Consider the following 16,027-nt stretch of genomic DNA (forward strand, 5'->3'; position numbering starts at 1 on the left):
GTTTTATTCAAAGTCTAAAACAACGATTTCGTTAAGAAATATGCTTTTTTGTAGGTGATTACAAAACAACAAAAAAGTTTGAATAAAAAAATTTATGAAGAATTTATTAATCACATAGTTTAGGTCAAAATATAGAACAAAGTAATTTCTTTTAAATCTTTCTGCTCTAGCAGATTTATCTAATTCATTTTTTATCAAATAGTTCTATGTTATAGTGACTAGTTATTACTCTTGGGCACGTACCGAATTTCTATAAATTGTCTCTGAAAGCTTATTAAATTATCCGAAACGAAAATTTAAAGGTTGAATTAAAACTTACAAGAGTTATTTGATTCTTAGATTAAACTTTTGAAAGTGAATTGAACTTTTGGTTCGGCTGACTAGGCTGGATTAACACAAAGTAGCCTACTAAAGACATTCGGTTCAAATCGAATAAACCTGAATTTGAAACTTAATCAAATCGACATATTTTTTAGTTTGCTCAATTTTGATCTAGGTTGAACTTTTGAAGTTTATTTAAAACCAAAGAATCCTCTGAAAAATAATCATGAACTTGAATTGAAACTGATCAGACCGCTTTTTCTATTCGCCTTGGACGTAAAATCCACATTAATTTTCGTAAATTCGCGCCACAAACCTGAGACTTACATCGACGCTGTCGGGATAGTCACTCCCCTTTAGCACCTTACGACATAAATTACTGCTTTCCCTTATAGCTTTGGTAAAGTATACGAAAAAAAAAAAAAAAAAAAAAACAATGAAATTTGAAAAAGTTTGGAAAATCTAAAAGTACCCGCCTTATAATTACATTTTCCATGATAAAATTGATTAAAATGGTTAAAATTCATTACAAAGAGACCAACATATAAGCTTATTAGCATATTGTGCCCTTTTTTCACGAATTTTGTGTTTAATTAAAAATAGACCAACACTTAAGCTTATTATAGTGCTGCTCTAATAAAATGCAGAAATTTCATACTAAACATTTGAATTTTTTACAAATATTTCTTTAAATGGTTATTTTGTCATTTTGTTATTTTTTTATTCGGTTATTTTATCGTCGGTTATTTTGTCGCGGTCATTTTGTCTGCGGTTATTTAGGCGTGACACCGTTGTAAACAAAGCTTATTTACATAAATATACAAACGATAAGTGGATTTTAGTCTATTACTAATTTTAATTAAACTAGATTGGATTGGACGGTGATCTTCGAAAGGACAGTTTTGGATAATACTAAAGCGTATATAGAAATGGACTTGATCAGTTGAGTTTTTCGACAGTTATCGTGACTACACCAGTTTCGATACATACAATCGCCATTATTAATGCCTGGGTGGGAATTGGTTACAACTTTCTTGTTTCGTGCTCAGGCATTAATGATAGCGATAGTACATCAGACATACTCGAGTCTGAATCTCCAACGTTATTTCAACGTTTCCAACATCTCTAACGTGATTCCAACGTTTCAAGTGGTAATTTAATGTTTTGAAATTTATAAACAAATAAAAATATATCTAGACATGAAAGACAAAAAATTTGTATAATGTATAGTGATCATTCTACGCTAAATCGACCACCTTTAAACTCAATTTCTTCCAAATTTTTTCAAAGTGAGATTCCTTATTTAATATTCTTAACTTTGTAACAGTTTTACCTGCTCAGGTTAGCCCCTAATCAATTTTATAAATAAATTAACAAACAACAATAATTATAAGGGCGCCACCAGAATTTTTTATCACGGTTCCTGGAACCGGTCCAGAGCTGAGAATTCCTTATCTTAGGGTAGAGAGAGTGGAGGAAGGTGCTACTGAATAATAAATCCGAACAAAAACAGTTTCACTGTTAAAAATTGCGCCAAGTCCACGTTCATAAAACTCATCTCAATAACATCTGCACTTTGCAAAAAAAATAAGACTCGTTATAATAATTTTCATTCTATACAAAAAAAAATTGTGTGGTTTTATGAAACCACGGTAAAAGTGAAACTTTTAACTAAACATTTGACTAAAAATTTTTGGAATAATATTCCATTAAGGGTATAAAAATCGCTTTATCAATCTTAATTTTATACTTGGAAAATTGGAATGATAATGGGAAATAATGAAAGTAGACTAAGTCTCCAACTAATATTTTTATTAAATTCTGTGTGTTAGCTAAGATTCTAGAGTACGACATACATAATACATAACAATTATTTAGATAATATCCACTTATTAAAAAACTGAAAATTATATTTCATTATAGTTGAGTTATTTTGATCCGTTTTTCAATTATTTTCAACCATTATATTATCAATTTCATCTTCATTATAATTTATCACCATTCATTTTTGCACTATTCTTTGCTCTTTCCTCGTTGATCAGTTTTTTCCTCGTTGATCAGTTTTTTTAATAACAATATTAACATTAAACACTGACAAAATAAATGTTTCAATTTAAAACGAACAAAATAGCGTGGATCACTGGCACAATAATATATAAGTGTTAGTCTATACACTACACGCTCAGCTGCTGTAAACTGTAGGCACCGCCATATTGGCCTTGGCTGCTCTGACGAGCGCCTTTCACTTTATCCCTACTCCGCGGCCGACCGTAACGCGACATGCGACACACAGCCCAAAAAATCTGAGACGATCCAATAAAAGTTTCACTTTAAAAAGTTAAATACAAAAAAATACCAAGAAACCGTCATAATGTTGAAAAAATTTGTTGAAAATTTAAAAATTAAGAAAAAATTTTTTTATCGTACTTGGCGCGCGTCATTGAGTACCCCAAATTTTTTCAGGATACATGAACATCCTTTTAATGTTTCAACATTTATAAGTAAGTCAACCTATAAAATGCATAAATGTAATTAATGAAATATTATTTTATGATACGTTTAACAAAAGTTAGGTAAAATCAACATGGCATACGTATTTTATTTGAAATTTTTAAATTCTCCGCACATCGTTTATGATTTCAATGAAACGCCCTCTCCTGTTCGGTTATGTAATTTGCTTACAAGTGAATACGCTTGCATACGTTGACTCTGTAGTGGAATCACTGCGAAAATTGAGTTGACTAAAAAATAAAACATATGGCTGACTAAATTGAGAAAATGCGGTGTGATTGCCAATCAAAATGTGTTAATTACAATTAAACGAAGCACGATCAAGTTTCTTCATGAAAGCTTAATGACGTAACTGAAAAAAATTGAATTAAAAAATTTTGTGTTATTTCAGATATCTTCACCAGACTACCATATTGACAGTTATTTTCACTAAAAATCTGAAAAAAACTTTCGAAACGGATTTTTTCACTGAAACTGATATTAATCCAGTAAGCAGTGTTTTTAATTCGTTGAGTATACTTCACTGATGTGAATCTATAAACATAAGAATGTATGAAATCATATATTATATAATTAGAGCTGATAAGATATAATATATATATATTATATCTTATCAGCTCTAATATATATATATATATATATATACGGTGACGTACGTTTCAATTAATAAAATCTAACACGAAAAGATTAGAACCCGACTGGTTCGTGTTCTGCACCAGACTCAGTTGTGTACGGGTTACTTTGCACGGATTCTGGTGCATCACCCGACTGAGTCGTGTATATATATATATATCCGAACAAAAACAGTTTCACTGTTAAAAATTGCACCAAGTCCACGTTCATAAAACTCATCTCAATAACATCTACACTTTGCAAAAAAAATAAGACTCGTTATAATAATTTTCATTCTATACAAAAAAAAAATTAAATACAAAAAAATACCAAGAAACCGTCATAATGTTGAAAAAATTGAAAAAAATTTGTTGAAAATTTAAAAATTAAGAAAAAATTTTTTTATCGTACTTGGCGTGCGTCATTGAGTACCCCAAATTTTTTTAGGATACATGAACATCCTTTTAATGTTTCAACATTTATAAGTAAGTCAACCTATAAAATGCATAAATGCATTATATCTTATCAGCTCTAATATATATATATATATATATATATATATATATATATATATATATATATATATATATATATATATATATATATATATATATATATATATATATATATATTATATCTTATCAGCTCTAATTATAGAATATATGATTTCATACATTCTTATGTTTATAGATTCACATCAGTGAAGTATACTCAACGAATTAAAAACACTGCTTACTGGATTAATATCAGTTTCAGTGAAAAAATCCGTTTCGAAAGTTTTTTTCAGATTTTTAGTGAAAATAACTGTTAATATGGTAGTCTGGTGAAGATATCTGAAATAACACAAAATTTTTTAATTCAATTTTTTTCAGTTCCGTCATTAAGCTTTCATGAAGAAACTTGATCGTGCTTTGTTTAATTGTAATTAACACATTTTGATTGGCAATCACACCGCATTTTCTCAATTTAGTCAGCCATATGTTTTATTTTTTAGTCAACTCAATTTTCGCAGTGATTCCACTACAGAGTCAACGTATGCAGGCGTATTCACTTGTAAGCAAATTGCATAACCGAACAGGAGAGGGCGCTTTATTGAAATCATAAACGATGTGCGGAGAATTTAAAAATTTCAAATAAAATACGTATGTCATGTTTATTTTACCTAACTTTTGTTAAACGTATCATAAAATAATATTTCATTAATTACATTTATGCATTTTATAGGTTGACTTACTTATAAATGTTGAAACATTAAAAGGATGTTCATGTATCCTAAAAAAATTTGGGGTACTCAATGACGCACGCCAAGTACGATAAAAAAATTTTTTCTTAATTTTTAAATTTTCAACAAATTTTTTTCAATTTTTTCAACATTATGACGGTTTCTTGGTATTTTTTTGTATTTAACTTTTTTTTTGTATAGAATGAAAATTATTATAACGAGTCTTATTTTTTTTGCAAAGTGTAGATGTTATTGAGATGAGTTTTATGAACGTGGACTTGGTGCAATTTTTAACAGTGAAACAGTTTTTGTTCGGATATATATATACACGACTCAGTCGGGTGATGCACCAGTATTCGTGCAAAGTAACCCGTACACGACTGAGTCTGGTGCAGAACACGAACCAGTCGGGTTCTAATCTTTTCGTGTTAGATTTTATTAATTGAAACGTACGTCACCGTACATCAAGTCATTGCCCTTTTTTTTTATATTTACCTCATAAAGATCAATTGAATGACGCAGGTCATGGTTGACGTCAACAACCATAATGACGTGATAATGACCCACGTCATCATAGATGCCGAAAGAAAAGTGATCTGTGAATAAATATTCACAGTAGCCGAATATTTCGCGCACACATCCGATAAATCTAAAAAAAAAATTAATTAATTTTAATAATTAGAAAAAGAACTTAAATTTTAAATGATAAAAAAGACTTACTCATAAAGTCGGCCTTGCCGGAAAAATGGTCGAGCGTTGACATTCATGATGTTTTTCCTTCCGTTGATAAGATATGAATGATTCAAATGTTAGTTTATTTATTTATTTATTTATTGATATGTTTTTAAAAAAAAAGCTCATTAACACTTGAAAGTCTTATACAATTTTTGTTTATTGATTAACTTTACATGTATATGTAGAAGTAATCCAAATTTAAAATCTCGCGCAATTATTTTTATATTTACAAAATTTTTTATTGAATTCTACCCAATAATTTTTTTTACATTTATTTTATTTATTTTTTTTATCTCAATTCTATAAAAAAATTTAATTTATCATTATTTTTATTGATTTTTTTATTGATTTTTTTATTTTTTATTACGGAAATACACGAAAATTCCCACCAAATTTGAAGTTTGTAGAAGTCACAGGTCGAAAATTAAAATTTTAGATTTTAACACCCACCCCCGATTTACAGTCTACGAAACCCACTTTCCATATATATATATATATATATATATAGATTTATTTAATTTATTAAGTTAAAATTGGTTATTTTTTTTATACTGCAACAGCTAGATAACAAAATTTAATATTTCAGTCACTCGGCGAGTATTTTACGCCACCCCTGATAAAACGAAATGATTTGAAATGATTGATAATTCTTAATTATTTTTAATTATATTTTTATCATTAAAATTGATTCAATACTTTCAAATGTTTCAATGAATTATTTTCATTCATCTTTTTTTTAAATAAATAGTTTTTTAAAGAATTAGAAATAGGTAAAAAATCAATACATTCTTCTGTTGACAAATAATTATATGTAATCTATGTAATTGAAAGAATATAAGAAAAATTTACTTTTCAGCATATTTATAGAATAAATTGAGTTATTTTACATTAATTTATATCATTAGGAAGGTCTTGATCCGAATTTATGTATTTTTCAATGTTTTATGTTTTGTAGTAATAGTTAATTTATTATAATAAGTCTTCGGAGTAGTCATTAATAGTTTCGAATTTCGCGATAAACGTTATTTGTTTATTTATTTATATATTTTGTTCTGTAAATGTAAATGCGGTTATATGTCAAAAATAAATTCATATATATAATAAAGACTCTAAGTTTTGTATCGGATTTATTTTCATCATAAATTGGATTTCTTTAGTTTAATTTGGTTTCGTAAGTGTTACGTCCTCACCTTCATTCGCAGATGTCACTATCGCTCATCTCAAATATTACAAACTAGACTAAAACATATAATTAGATATTAGGGTGGGTCAAAAAAATCAACTATTTTTTTTTTACAATTAATACGGAAAAATGGGTTACTAGGCACCTTAAAAAAATTCTCACCAAATATGAACTCTTAATTTTAATAGGAAGATCCTCCGCGTCGCAGTTTTTCATTTTTTTCTCAGTCCAATAGAAAAAAATTCATTCCTCATCATTAATTGGTCGTACAGAAAAATTTTTTTTAAGAATTTTGTAGGAAATTTAATGCTCTACAAAAAGGTATCTTATGTTTTTTCCGTAAACCTCACCATTTCACTAATATTGAAGATTTAAGATTGATTATTTTAAGTCAAATGTCACTTTTGTTTATGAATTTTATAACTCGACAAGAAATGGCTATTATTGAATGGGCAATAGAAATTTTTGTAGCAAATTAACTGCTCTATAAAAATGGTATCTTATGTTTTGGCGATTAAATTAATCGTTCAAAAGATATTCATCATCAAACTTTCATGTATATCGATTTTAAGAGTTTTTGATTAAATAATCGAAAAATTTCAATTTAATCTATCAGTTTTGAGAAAATTTACACGAAAAAAATTTTTTTTCATCAACTGAGAAACTTCAAAATGTTTTTCAAGCTTTTTTTATGTGTAAGTATTTTTATCTACATTTAAAAAAATAAATTGTACATTATTTATCGCTTAGTTAATCATTTATCAATAAAAAAAGCAAAGTTTTCATTATAAATATATTATGATTTCAGTTTTAGAGAAGAAAATGTCCAATTAGTTATAAGAAAGTTTTTTATTTCAATTTTCAACTGAGCTATTTATTTTCAAACAATTTTTTCACAACTTGCAATAAAAATTGAAATTGCTCTTCGTCTTTCGTTAAGCATTGGTTATATTCACTTACTAATGCGACACCTCGCTCTGCCACATCATTAACAACTTTCAATTGTGCGAAAAATTCTTTATTTTCATTATAACTCTCATCAGTAGACCATAAATCAATATTTTTGTCAAGAAAATCATACGGCAGATCAAAGATCTCAAAAAGTTTTAATGACTTCTTAGAAACAAAGTCACTTATATTTTTTTGCAGAATTAAATGTAAATTTTTTCTATCAATAATAAATCTTCTTGCTTTAGAATCTGTACCTTCGCGAGTCTTAACAGCTTCGACAATATTCTTGTCCTACACCAATAAGGTCCTACAATTTTTTTGTTAGGTCCTTTTTGGTTTTTTTTTAAATAATTTTTCAAATTTTTGCATGCATTTTAGCACCTCATCCAATTAAAAAATTAAAAATTAAATAAAAATTACATTCTTTATCGTAAGGTCCTTATTGGTCTATCCTTTTGATTTTTATATTAATTATATTATTTTTTTTATTAGTAATTATAAATTAATTGAGGCTTGCACATGCGTATACTACGTATAAGTGTGACGCGAAATTTAAATTGCTTCTGGTTTTCGGTATTGAATATCAAAGCAGCAGTGCTGATACCTTTAAAAATAATTAAGCGCGATTCAATTTCAATATATGATTTCTATTATACACTTATCAATTGTCGTGTTCGGTTTACAAAACCTACCCCGGGGTAGAACAAAATAAAGACATCTGATTGGAGCAGAAGTTTTTAAATTTATTTTTAGATCTAATCGACTTCATCTGTTTGGTCTAACCCGGAGCAGGTTTTGTAAGCCGAATACGCCGAATAATAAACTGTTACATATGTATGTGACCGTAATATTGATAGTCTATATTTAATAAATAAATATTATTAATCACTATGTATCAACCGTGATTCGTCGCATGGGGTAACTATGACCCCAACATATATCAGGCGCAAGGGTCAAATTGACCCGATGCGCCCATTATTAAATTTTGTGGAGTATGACGAATTATTGTTGTCAACAATTAGATGACAGTTTAACAAAACTGTGTTTTTAAATTTTTAATATTTAATAATAAAGTAATTTAAAAAAAATAAATAAATAAAGTAATTAAAGTTAATTTTAAAAATAAAGATCACAAGAGGCCTGAATTGATGTGATACTTCCTGCAAATCGTCGTAACAAAAAACTAATGGATCGAAGATAATTAAACAGATGTTTTTATTGTTTTACAATTTAATTAAATGTAAAACAAAAGTTCGTTTATATTGTAATATTAATATTAATTAATGATAATATTAATGCAAATATTTTTATTGGTGTAAGCGTATTGACTCAATTATAGTTTGATATTTTTAATTTAAATCAATTAAAAAAGAAAACAGAAACAAAACTTTTAATAATTAAATAAAGAGTTGGTTAGTAATGTGCAAAAGAAATATGTCACTATATTGGAAATGCGTTGAATTTTTAATAAAAAAAAACGATAAAATACAAATCAATCTCAAAAAAGACTGTTAAAAACAATTGTTACGTCATTTTTTTTATTATATATATATATATATATATATATTTAATATAATAATTAATAGTAATTAATGATAATAGTACATATATTACTTTTTTTTTTACATTAAAAATACCCTAAATTATTTCGATTAAAAAAAAGGAAATTAATGTTGGGCTTATAGTATCATTTATTAAATTATTTATTTTGAATTTTTATTACAAGGAATGTATCAACAAACACAAACACGAATATACAGTTATTATTGTTGTTTCATTACGTGCTTGTTATATTTATTATGAATTGTATGTTTCTAGTTAAAATTTTTGTTTTTTTAAAAAAAAAAAAGAAGAAATTAAAAATTTACATTAATAATAAAAAGTATTAATTTTATTATTAAGTGATTAATTTTTCTTTCAATATTTATTATTAAATGTTGACGGTAGTTAGTTTTAAAAAACGTTTTCGTGTCTGTCGTCTTGTTGTATATATAATACTAAATGCTATTTGTCATCAACTGTTTTAATCTCATCTCATTTTTATCGAATTGCACAAAAATATTTTCATTTGATTTAATTTTTATAATAAATCTTATATAACTTTTAGATGTAATTAACGAATTTTTCATGTATAATTACTTTTGATGAGCATTGGTAACAATATTCAGTTATGTGTAACAAATACTAAAACTTAATCTAAAGTAAATATTTTATAAATTATAAAAGTTGACGATAAAAAGCTTTTGAGATCCTTTATATCAACTGATATATAATAGTGACCATTATAGATGCACAATGAATATAAATAATTTGAGTAATAAAACTGAATTATAAAACACAGTGCCGAGTTTAAACCTGCCTCTAGAATCATTTTTAATATATTCCATTCTTGTTTTCTATTCAGAAAACTATCATTCAGATTATTAATTATCAATACTAAATAACTTATGAAAATAGTGATACTAATTATAATTAAGAATTAAAAATTTATAAGAAATAGGTGAACAATTCAAATAAAGTTATTCATGACGAGCAATTAATTCTCAGGAGTCAATGCAATTCCTTCGTGATCAGGCTTAAGTTCATCACTTGAATCCTCGTACTTTATCAATGTAAAATTTTACGTTGAATGAACGTACGCTGATTCTTGTTGCCAATCCTCTTTTATACTTTTTTTCTTCATGTTTTGGCTTTTTTTTTTTTTTTGGCTTTCTCATCTTCGGAATGACTAGATTAACTTTTATCGTTAAAAATGTACTTTCTTCATGTTTTTGGCATTTTTAAATAAAATTAAGTTCCTCTGTTCAACGATCTTGATACTTATTGAAGATTTCTAACCACAGTAATATTTTCTTTACACACACGCATGTAATTATAATGTATACGTGAGATGAAAATATTAATAACAGTCAGAAAATAAAATTAAAGTATTTAATAAGCCAAGTATATTAAAGGCGTAATTTTTAGTCAATTCTAGTGAATATGGCAGCATCAGGGACAATTTCTTTTGAAGCTAAAACCCTTGTTGCTTTCGTTGCATTATCGTCATACAAAGCCCAATTATCCTGACCTCTTCTACAAAATGCTTTAAAATGACCTTCGTTACATTCAATTATTCCTCGTAACCTGAAATATAAAAAAAAAAAAAAACAATAATTTTTGCATTTAAATACATCGTGTTGTTGATAAAAATAAATAATACTCACCGATAATTCAGATTATTTAATTATATGATTGCAGGCATATCTTTTAGTTTGCACGATAACTGTCCACGTCTCAGATTTTGGATATTGAGCTCAATGCAAATACATCGGTTGAACAGAAGAGTTCGATTTATCATACATAATTTACACTTAGAGCATCGTATATTAGAATCAATCGTACTGATAGATTTTTGAAGTTGATCAAATCCACCTTCCCATAATATTTCATGGTTTACCGTTATCGTTGGAACGGGAACTTTGTATTCACCACATATTTTACAAACATGATTAAAGCATGCACTTCGTGGAAAGCATCTTATCCACATATCGCAAATGCTTGACCACATGTCTAATTCATTTCCATACAAGACAGATTCTTTTCTTCTATCAACAACCTTGTCTTTAAATAATTCATACAATAAAATCGTTCTTTCTTTGTAAATCAAGTTTACAGCTCCTTTATCAATAAACTTACAAATAAATTGCATCATTGGATTAGAATTCTCTTGCATGTACTTCAAGAATTTTTCATCATCCCTTCCAGCTAAAGCTAAAATATGTATAAGCGCATCAATTGCACAAGTATTAAATAGTAAACTATTTACTCCATTTACAGAAGTAGCATTTCGGTTGTTGCCGTTTTCCAAAATTCCTAATTTCTTATTTTTTTTTTTATTATTTTCTTTTGTAGTTGTCTTAGTTGTGTTAATTGGACTAATAGTTTGATATAAAATATCAGGTGTCGGTCTAAAGTGGAAGCCTTTCTGCCTTGGCTCGTCATTATTGTTAATTTTATGATCTTCTTTGCCTTCAATTTTTTTCAGTTCATTCCGTAAGTCTGATTGTGTAGATGTTGATGACGAAATTATAGTTATATTTTTATTATCAGTAAACGATTCCATTAATACGTTCTTCTGAGGTTTCGATTTTAATTTGTCAGGTGATGCTAAACATCTTTTTTTGAACACTTTAACTGGCGATTCATTATTTTCTGTATCATTGTTTAGAGAGTTATAATAATCCCGATGGGAAAGCCGACCTTTATTTCGCCAATTATCAACTGCAACCAAATCAGAGTCTTCTAATAGTTCTTCTGCTTTTTCAATTATACTTTCTTCATAATTTTTATATTTTATAATGCCCGTTAGCTTGTTTTTAGTCACATCTTTATTTTTATCACTTAAAAGGATTTCATTAGAAGTATTGCTTGATTTATTGTCATTGGTTGTAAATTTGTCAATTTCACTGAAAGCAAAGCTGCTACTATTTTGGGGAATTCCATCTATAGAACCACATAAGTAATTATCGAATTCGATACTAACATTCATATCAGGTGTAGAAGCAAGTGCGATGTTTTCCTGGGAGTCATTAATGATAATACTATTATCTAGATCTGCTTTCGAATTTTTTTCTGGTGTAGAAGTGAATGGAATGTCTGTGTCTGAGTGATTTATAGTAGTAGTATCATTTTTTTCAAACGTTTGATCAGAATTATTTGGTATTAAATCATCAGTAGTATCATTGTTTTTATTTGGTTCACTTTTATCTGAATTTTTAGTTAGTTTACTCTCTTTTTTTTGTCTATCAATATTTAATTTTTCACGTTCCATATCAACTATTAAATCTGATGCTAACTCAGCTGAACTTCCACTGTATTCTTCATATTCATGTTTTAAAAACACATCTGCACGTACTAAGCTCTTCCACTTACTTAAATTTCTTTCTTTTTATCATCAAAAAATTGTTCAACATAGCTAGTCGTTGCATGCTCAACTTCTTCTGAAAAACATGCAGAAGTCCACAATGGAAATTCACGAGCTTTCGGTAAGAAAACTTGAATAAAATCATCAGCGTAGTATGCATTAGCAATTTTTCCTAATAATTTCAATTTTTGGCCGAATTAAAAATATTTTCAATAAATATTTTGATAGGACTAGGTTCACTTGGGTCAATATCGCATTCAGTGTTTTTTTTATCAAGCCAGTTATTTATTTTACTTTCATCTATTTCACTAGAGTCCAACTTGCTTAAAATCTGAGAAAGATCTCGTGTAGCAATAATTTTTTTTAACTCATGACGGGCCTGCGCTACTGTTTGTCCTGTGCTTTTAATTATTGAGTCGTCACGTTCATTTAAAGCAACAATACAAATTAATTTAAAGATTTTTTTAAATTCTTCAATGCTCTGACAATCTATCATAAGAGCTACGCAATAAAGATAAAATTTTTTTACAAGAGAATTTTTTTGGTTTTTCAAGCATGTCCATTCGCTTATCATATGGACAAAATGAGCAACATCTAGACGAATATAAGTGAAAATTTTAGGTCGTGATTTCCAAGAAGCATCACCGATACCTCGTAAATACATGGTTTTGATGTAAGTCTTGATCGATTGATCATTAAAAGCGAATGAAAGAGCGTTTATCAGGGCCCTAGAGTTATCACAGTTAGCTTCTTTGGGCTTAGGTGCTCCGAGTGAAAGCCAAGTTTTTAGCCACCAAAGTAATGTCCTAGTGCTCTGCGACTCTGTTAACATTTGAAACACTGGATGCGTTTTTTTTTTATAATTAATTACGATTGCATATAAAAATATGTGACCCGTCTTTTGTCCATTTGGATGAGTTATTGGTTTAATGATGCTACCAGTACCATCAACTGCAATTTTAGACGTTTTATTCCACATACAATAGTGCTTATATGCAAGCAACTGATTTTTGGTATTGTAAATAGTATAAAACTTGTCTCTTTTCGAATCTTGAATAAATGTAGGATAAGATGGGTCATATCTCATATTTTCTATTGCATTCACAACACCGCGTCCATCTCCCAGCTTCACACCTAATTTGTGATGAATAAATTCGTTTTTGCACTGTCTAATGATATTTTGTTTTGGATGAATAGGAGGTAGACGTTTATTTGTTTTAGCATACATAGCAGCCTGACGTTTTGTGTAATTACCAACACCTTCATTGTACGCCTGCTCACCAATTTTTATCCTCTCAAATTTACGAACAGGTCTACGTACGTCTTCATGGGGTTGACCGAACGTATCTTTTGTTCTTATTCTGAGATAGCACGGAAAATCTGTCGGCTTTTTGTCAATAAACCCGAAAATTTTATTAGAACAAATTTTGCTTTGGCATTTTCCTTGCATCGTCAAGTAATGAATGCTCCCTTCATCTTGATAAATTTTTGAGTTTTTGAAAACAAACGAACAAGGTAAGTAAGTAAGTAAGTAAATTTGATCTGCTAAAATACTTGTCCATTGGAATCGTTGTAAAACATTATACTTTCGTTTGTTATAAGTCACTGGTTCTGATTCATGCAAAAGATTGAAAAGCTCTTCAGTAATAGGCACTAGAACTGTTTCCAATCCTGGAGCTTCCCAATCATTATCACCAGAGTCAGCTAAATTGTCACTCTCTATATCGGACGAAAATTCATCTTCAGACGAGTTTTTTAAAATACTCTTGCTACTAGAAACACCAACTTCTTCTCGAGCTTTACTCAATATTTGTCTACGATCTTCACGCACTTCACGATAAACATCTCATGCATTCCATTTATTTTCAAGTTGCTCACTTATTTGTTTCCATATCTCTGAACTCTTTATCGGAAAATTATCATCTTGGAAATTTCCTTTCTTGATAAATTCTTTTATTACTTGAACAGCTTCTTGAACAGTGACTTTTGCTACCCGTGGCATCTCTGGATATCCTAAAAAAAAATCACTTTTATAAATAATGTACTGGTATATTTGATAATTATTATTAACAAATGTACATAAAAAAATATTAACAATATCCTCTACTTGTTATTTGTTAATACCGATGTACATACACTATTTGTATGACTTGTATCGTTATAAGTCGACTAAAATTACGTACAGTAAGTCATTTAAGTGTTTCCAGGTACAAATCAAAATTTACTATCAATTTTAAATCACATTATTTTGTTTCGTTTGCTGATAAGGCTATTGATTTCTCGAGTATTAATTTGAATAATAATATGATTAAGACAATGAATTATGAAAAATTGCCGCAGTTAACAAACGATGGAAATTATCATGCGCAACAATTACTGGCTACCATTAATGATATCGAGTATAGATTATATATATATGATGATCAGTAAGTAATTTTTTTCTCGACTTCTATTTTTTTCCTTTGATGTAATTATTATCATTCTCTCTTTACAGTGAAGTACAACGAGAATAAGAGCGTAAAAGATGTGATTGTAACAAAAAATGCGAGATATTATGTATGTAACAACTATTTGTTAGTAAATTATGAATAGATCCCTCTACTAAGCCTGCCTATGTATATGGTTGATAAATCCATTTTTTTCAGTCTCTACAAGGGACAAATTTTAAATACTCTGTGAGAATGTAAAAAACGAAAGAACAAATGCAACGTTTTTTTATGAAATATGTAATTTCTGTATTTCTAAATGGCGGAAATTGTAATTAAGAAAAAATTTCAATGTAAATATAATTTCTAAAAAAAATCTTAAATTTACTTTGATGATTTTTTTAACTATCCGTTAAGAAAATCGAAGATTTTCAAAAATCGTGAAGTCATTGGTTTTACCTCGTGTTTCGAAAATCGAGTGCTCATCACGTCAAAAGAAGAAATTTTCACAAAAAGATGTAAAATCCGAACAAAAACAGTTCCACTGTAAAAAATTACGCCAAGTACACGTTCACAACTCTTGATTTACAAAAATGCCAAGGAGAAATTATCATTTTACAAAAAGATGCCCTTGCGACTGCGAGTCCACTCTGGAACCACTCTGTTTCCAGAGTCAGAGTGGAATCATACTAGATCCAGAGTGTTTCCAGAGTGGTTCTGTGCCTTTTTTTCAGAGTGAAACCAGATTGGATACAGATTGAAACCAGACTGTATTCAAAGTGAATACAGAGTGAATACATAGTGAATACAGAGTGAATACAAATTGAATACATAGTGGACCCATAGTGAACACATAGAAAATTCAAGATCGATACAGAATGGAATCAACGTGAAGCCAAAGCGGAGCCAGATTGGTTATTCAGTGAAACTATAGTGGAGCCAGAATGAAACCAAAGTGGATACACAGTGGATTCACGATCGATACAGAATGAATTCATAGTGGACCCGAAGCGGGTCCAGATTGGTTATCGAGTGAGACCAGAGTGGTTGCGGAGTGGAGCCAGAATAAAACCAAAGTGGCGTCGGAGTTGAATCAGAATGCAACCTGAATAAAATTCGATTGGAATCAAAATGGAATGAGAGTAGATAAAGAATAAAAC

At 28.7% G+C, this 16,027-nt stretch overlaps 1 protein-coding gene and 2 long non-coding RNA genes across 3 annotated transcripts; 1 reads left to right on the forward strand and 2 right to left on the reverse strand.

Annotated features, from left to right (window-relative positions):
- Nucleotides 1-2,118: 2,118 nt before the first annotated feature.
- LOC141526018 (uncharacterized) lies at nt 2,119-3,944 on the reverse strand. Its single transcript, XR_012478949.1, has 4 exons — nt 3,489-3,944; nt 3,136-3,366; nt 2,915-3,062; nt 2,119-2,832 (listed from the first exon to the last, which is right to left on the reverse strand). It is a non-coding gene; the product is annotated as an uncharacterized LOC141526018 (long non-coding RNA).
- Nucleotides 3,945-4,129: 185 nt separating this feature from the next.
- LOC141526020 (uncharacterized) lies at nt 4,130-6,401 on the forward strand. The gene is made up of 3 exons (XR_012478950.1): nt 4,130-4,365; nt 4,439-4,586; nt 4,669-6,401. It is a non-coding gene; the product is annotated as an uncharacterized LOC141526020 (long non-coding RNA).
- Nucleotides 6,402-9,463: 3,062 nt separating this feature from the next.
- On the reverse strand, nt 9,464-12,348 carry LOC141525992 (uncharacterized). The gene is made up of 2 exons (XM_074240702.1): nt 10,742-12,348; nt 9,464-10,661 (listed from the first exon to the last, which is right to left on the reverse strand). Exon 1 carries the CDS (start codon nt 12,346-12,348, stop codon nt 10,762-10,764), a length of 1,587 nt encoding a protein of 528 aa, XP_074096803.1. The 3' UTR covers nt 9,464-10,661; nt 10,742-10,761.
- Nucleotides 12,349-16,027: the final 3,679 nt, after the last annotated feature.

This window comes from Cotesia typhae, unplaced genomic scaffold (genome assembly GCF_013202065.1).
Source record: "Cotesia typhae breed Kobodo isofemale line unplaced genomic scaffold, CoteBio_Ctyphae contig_30, whole genome shotgun sequence".
NCBI classification, from domain to species: domain Eukaryota; kingdom Metazoa; phylum Arthropoda; class Insecta; order Hymenoptera; family Braconidae; genus Cotesia; species Cotesia typhae.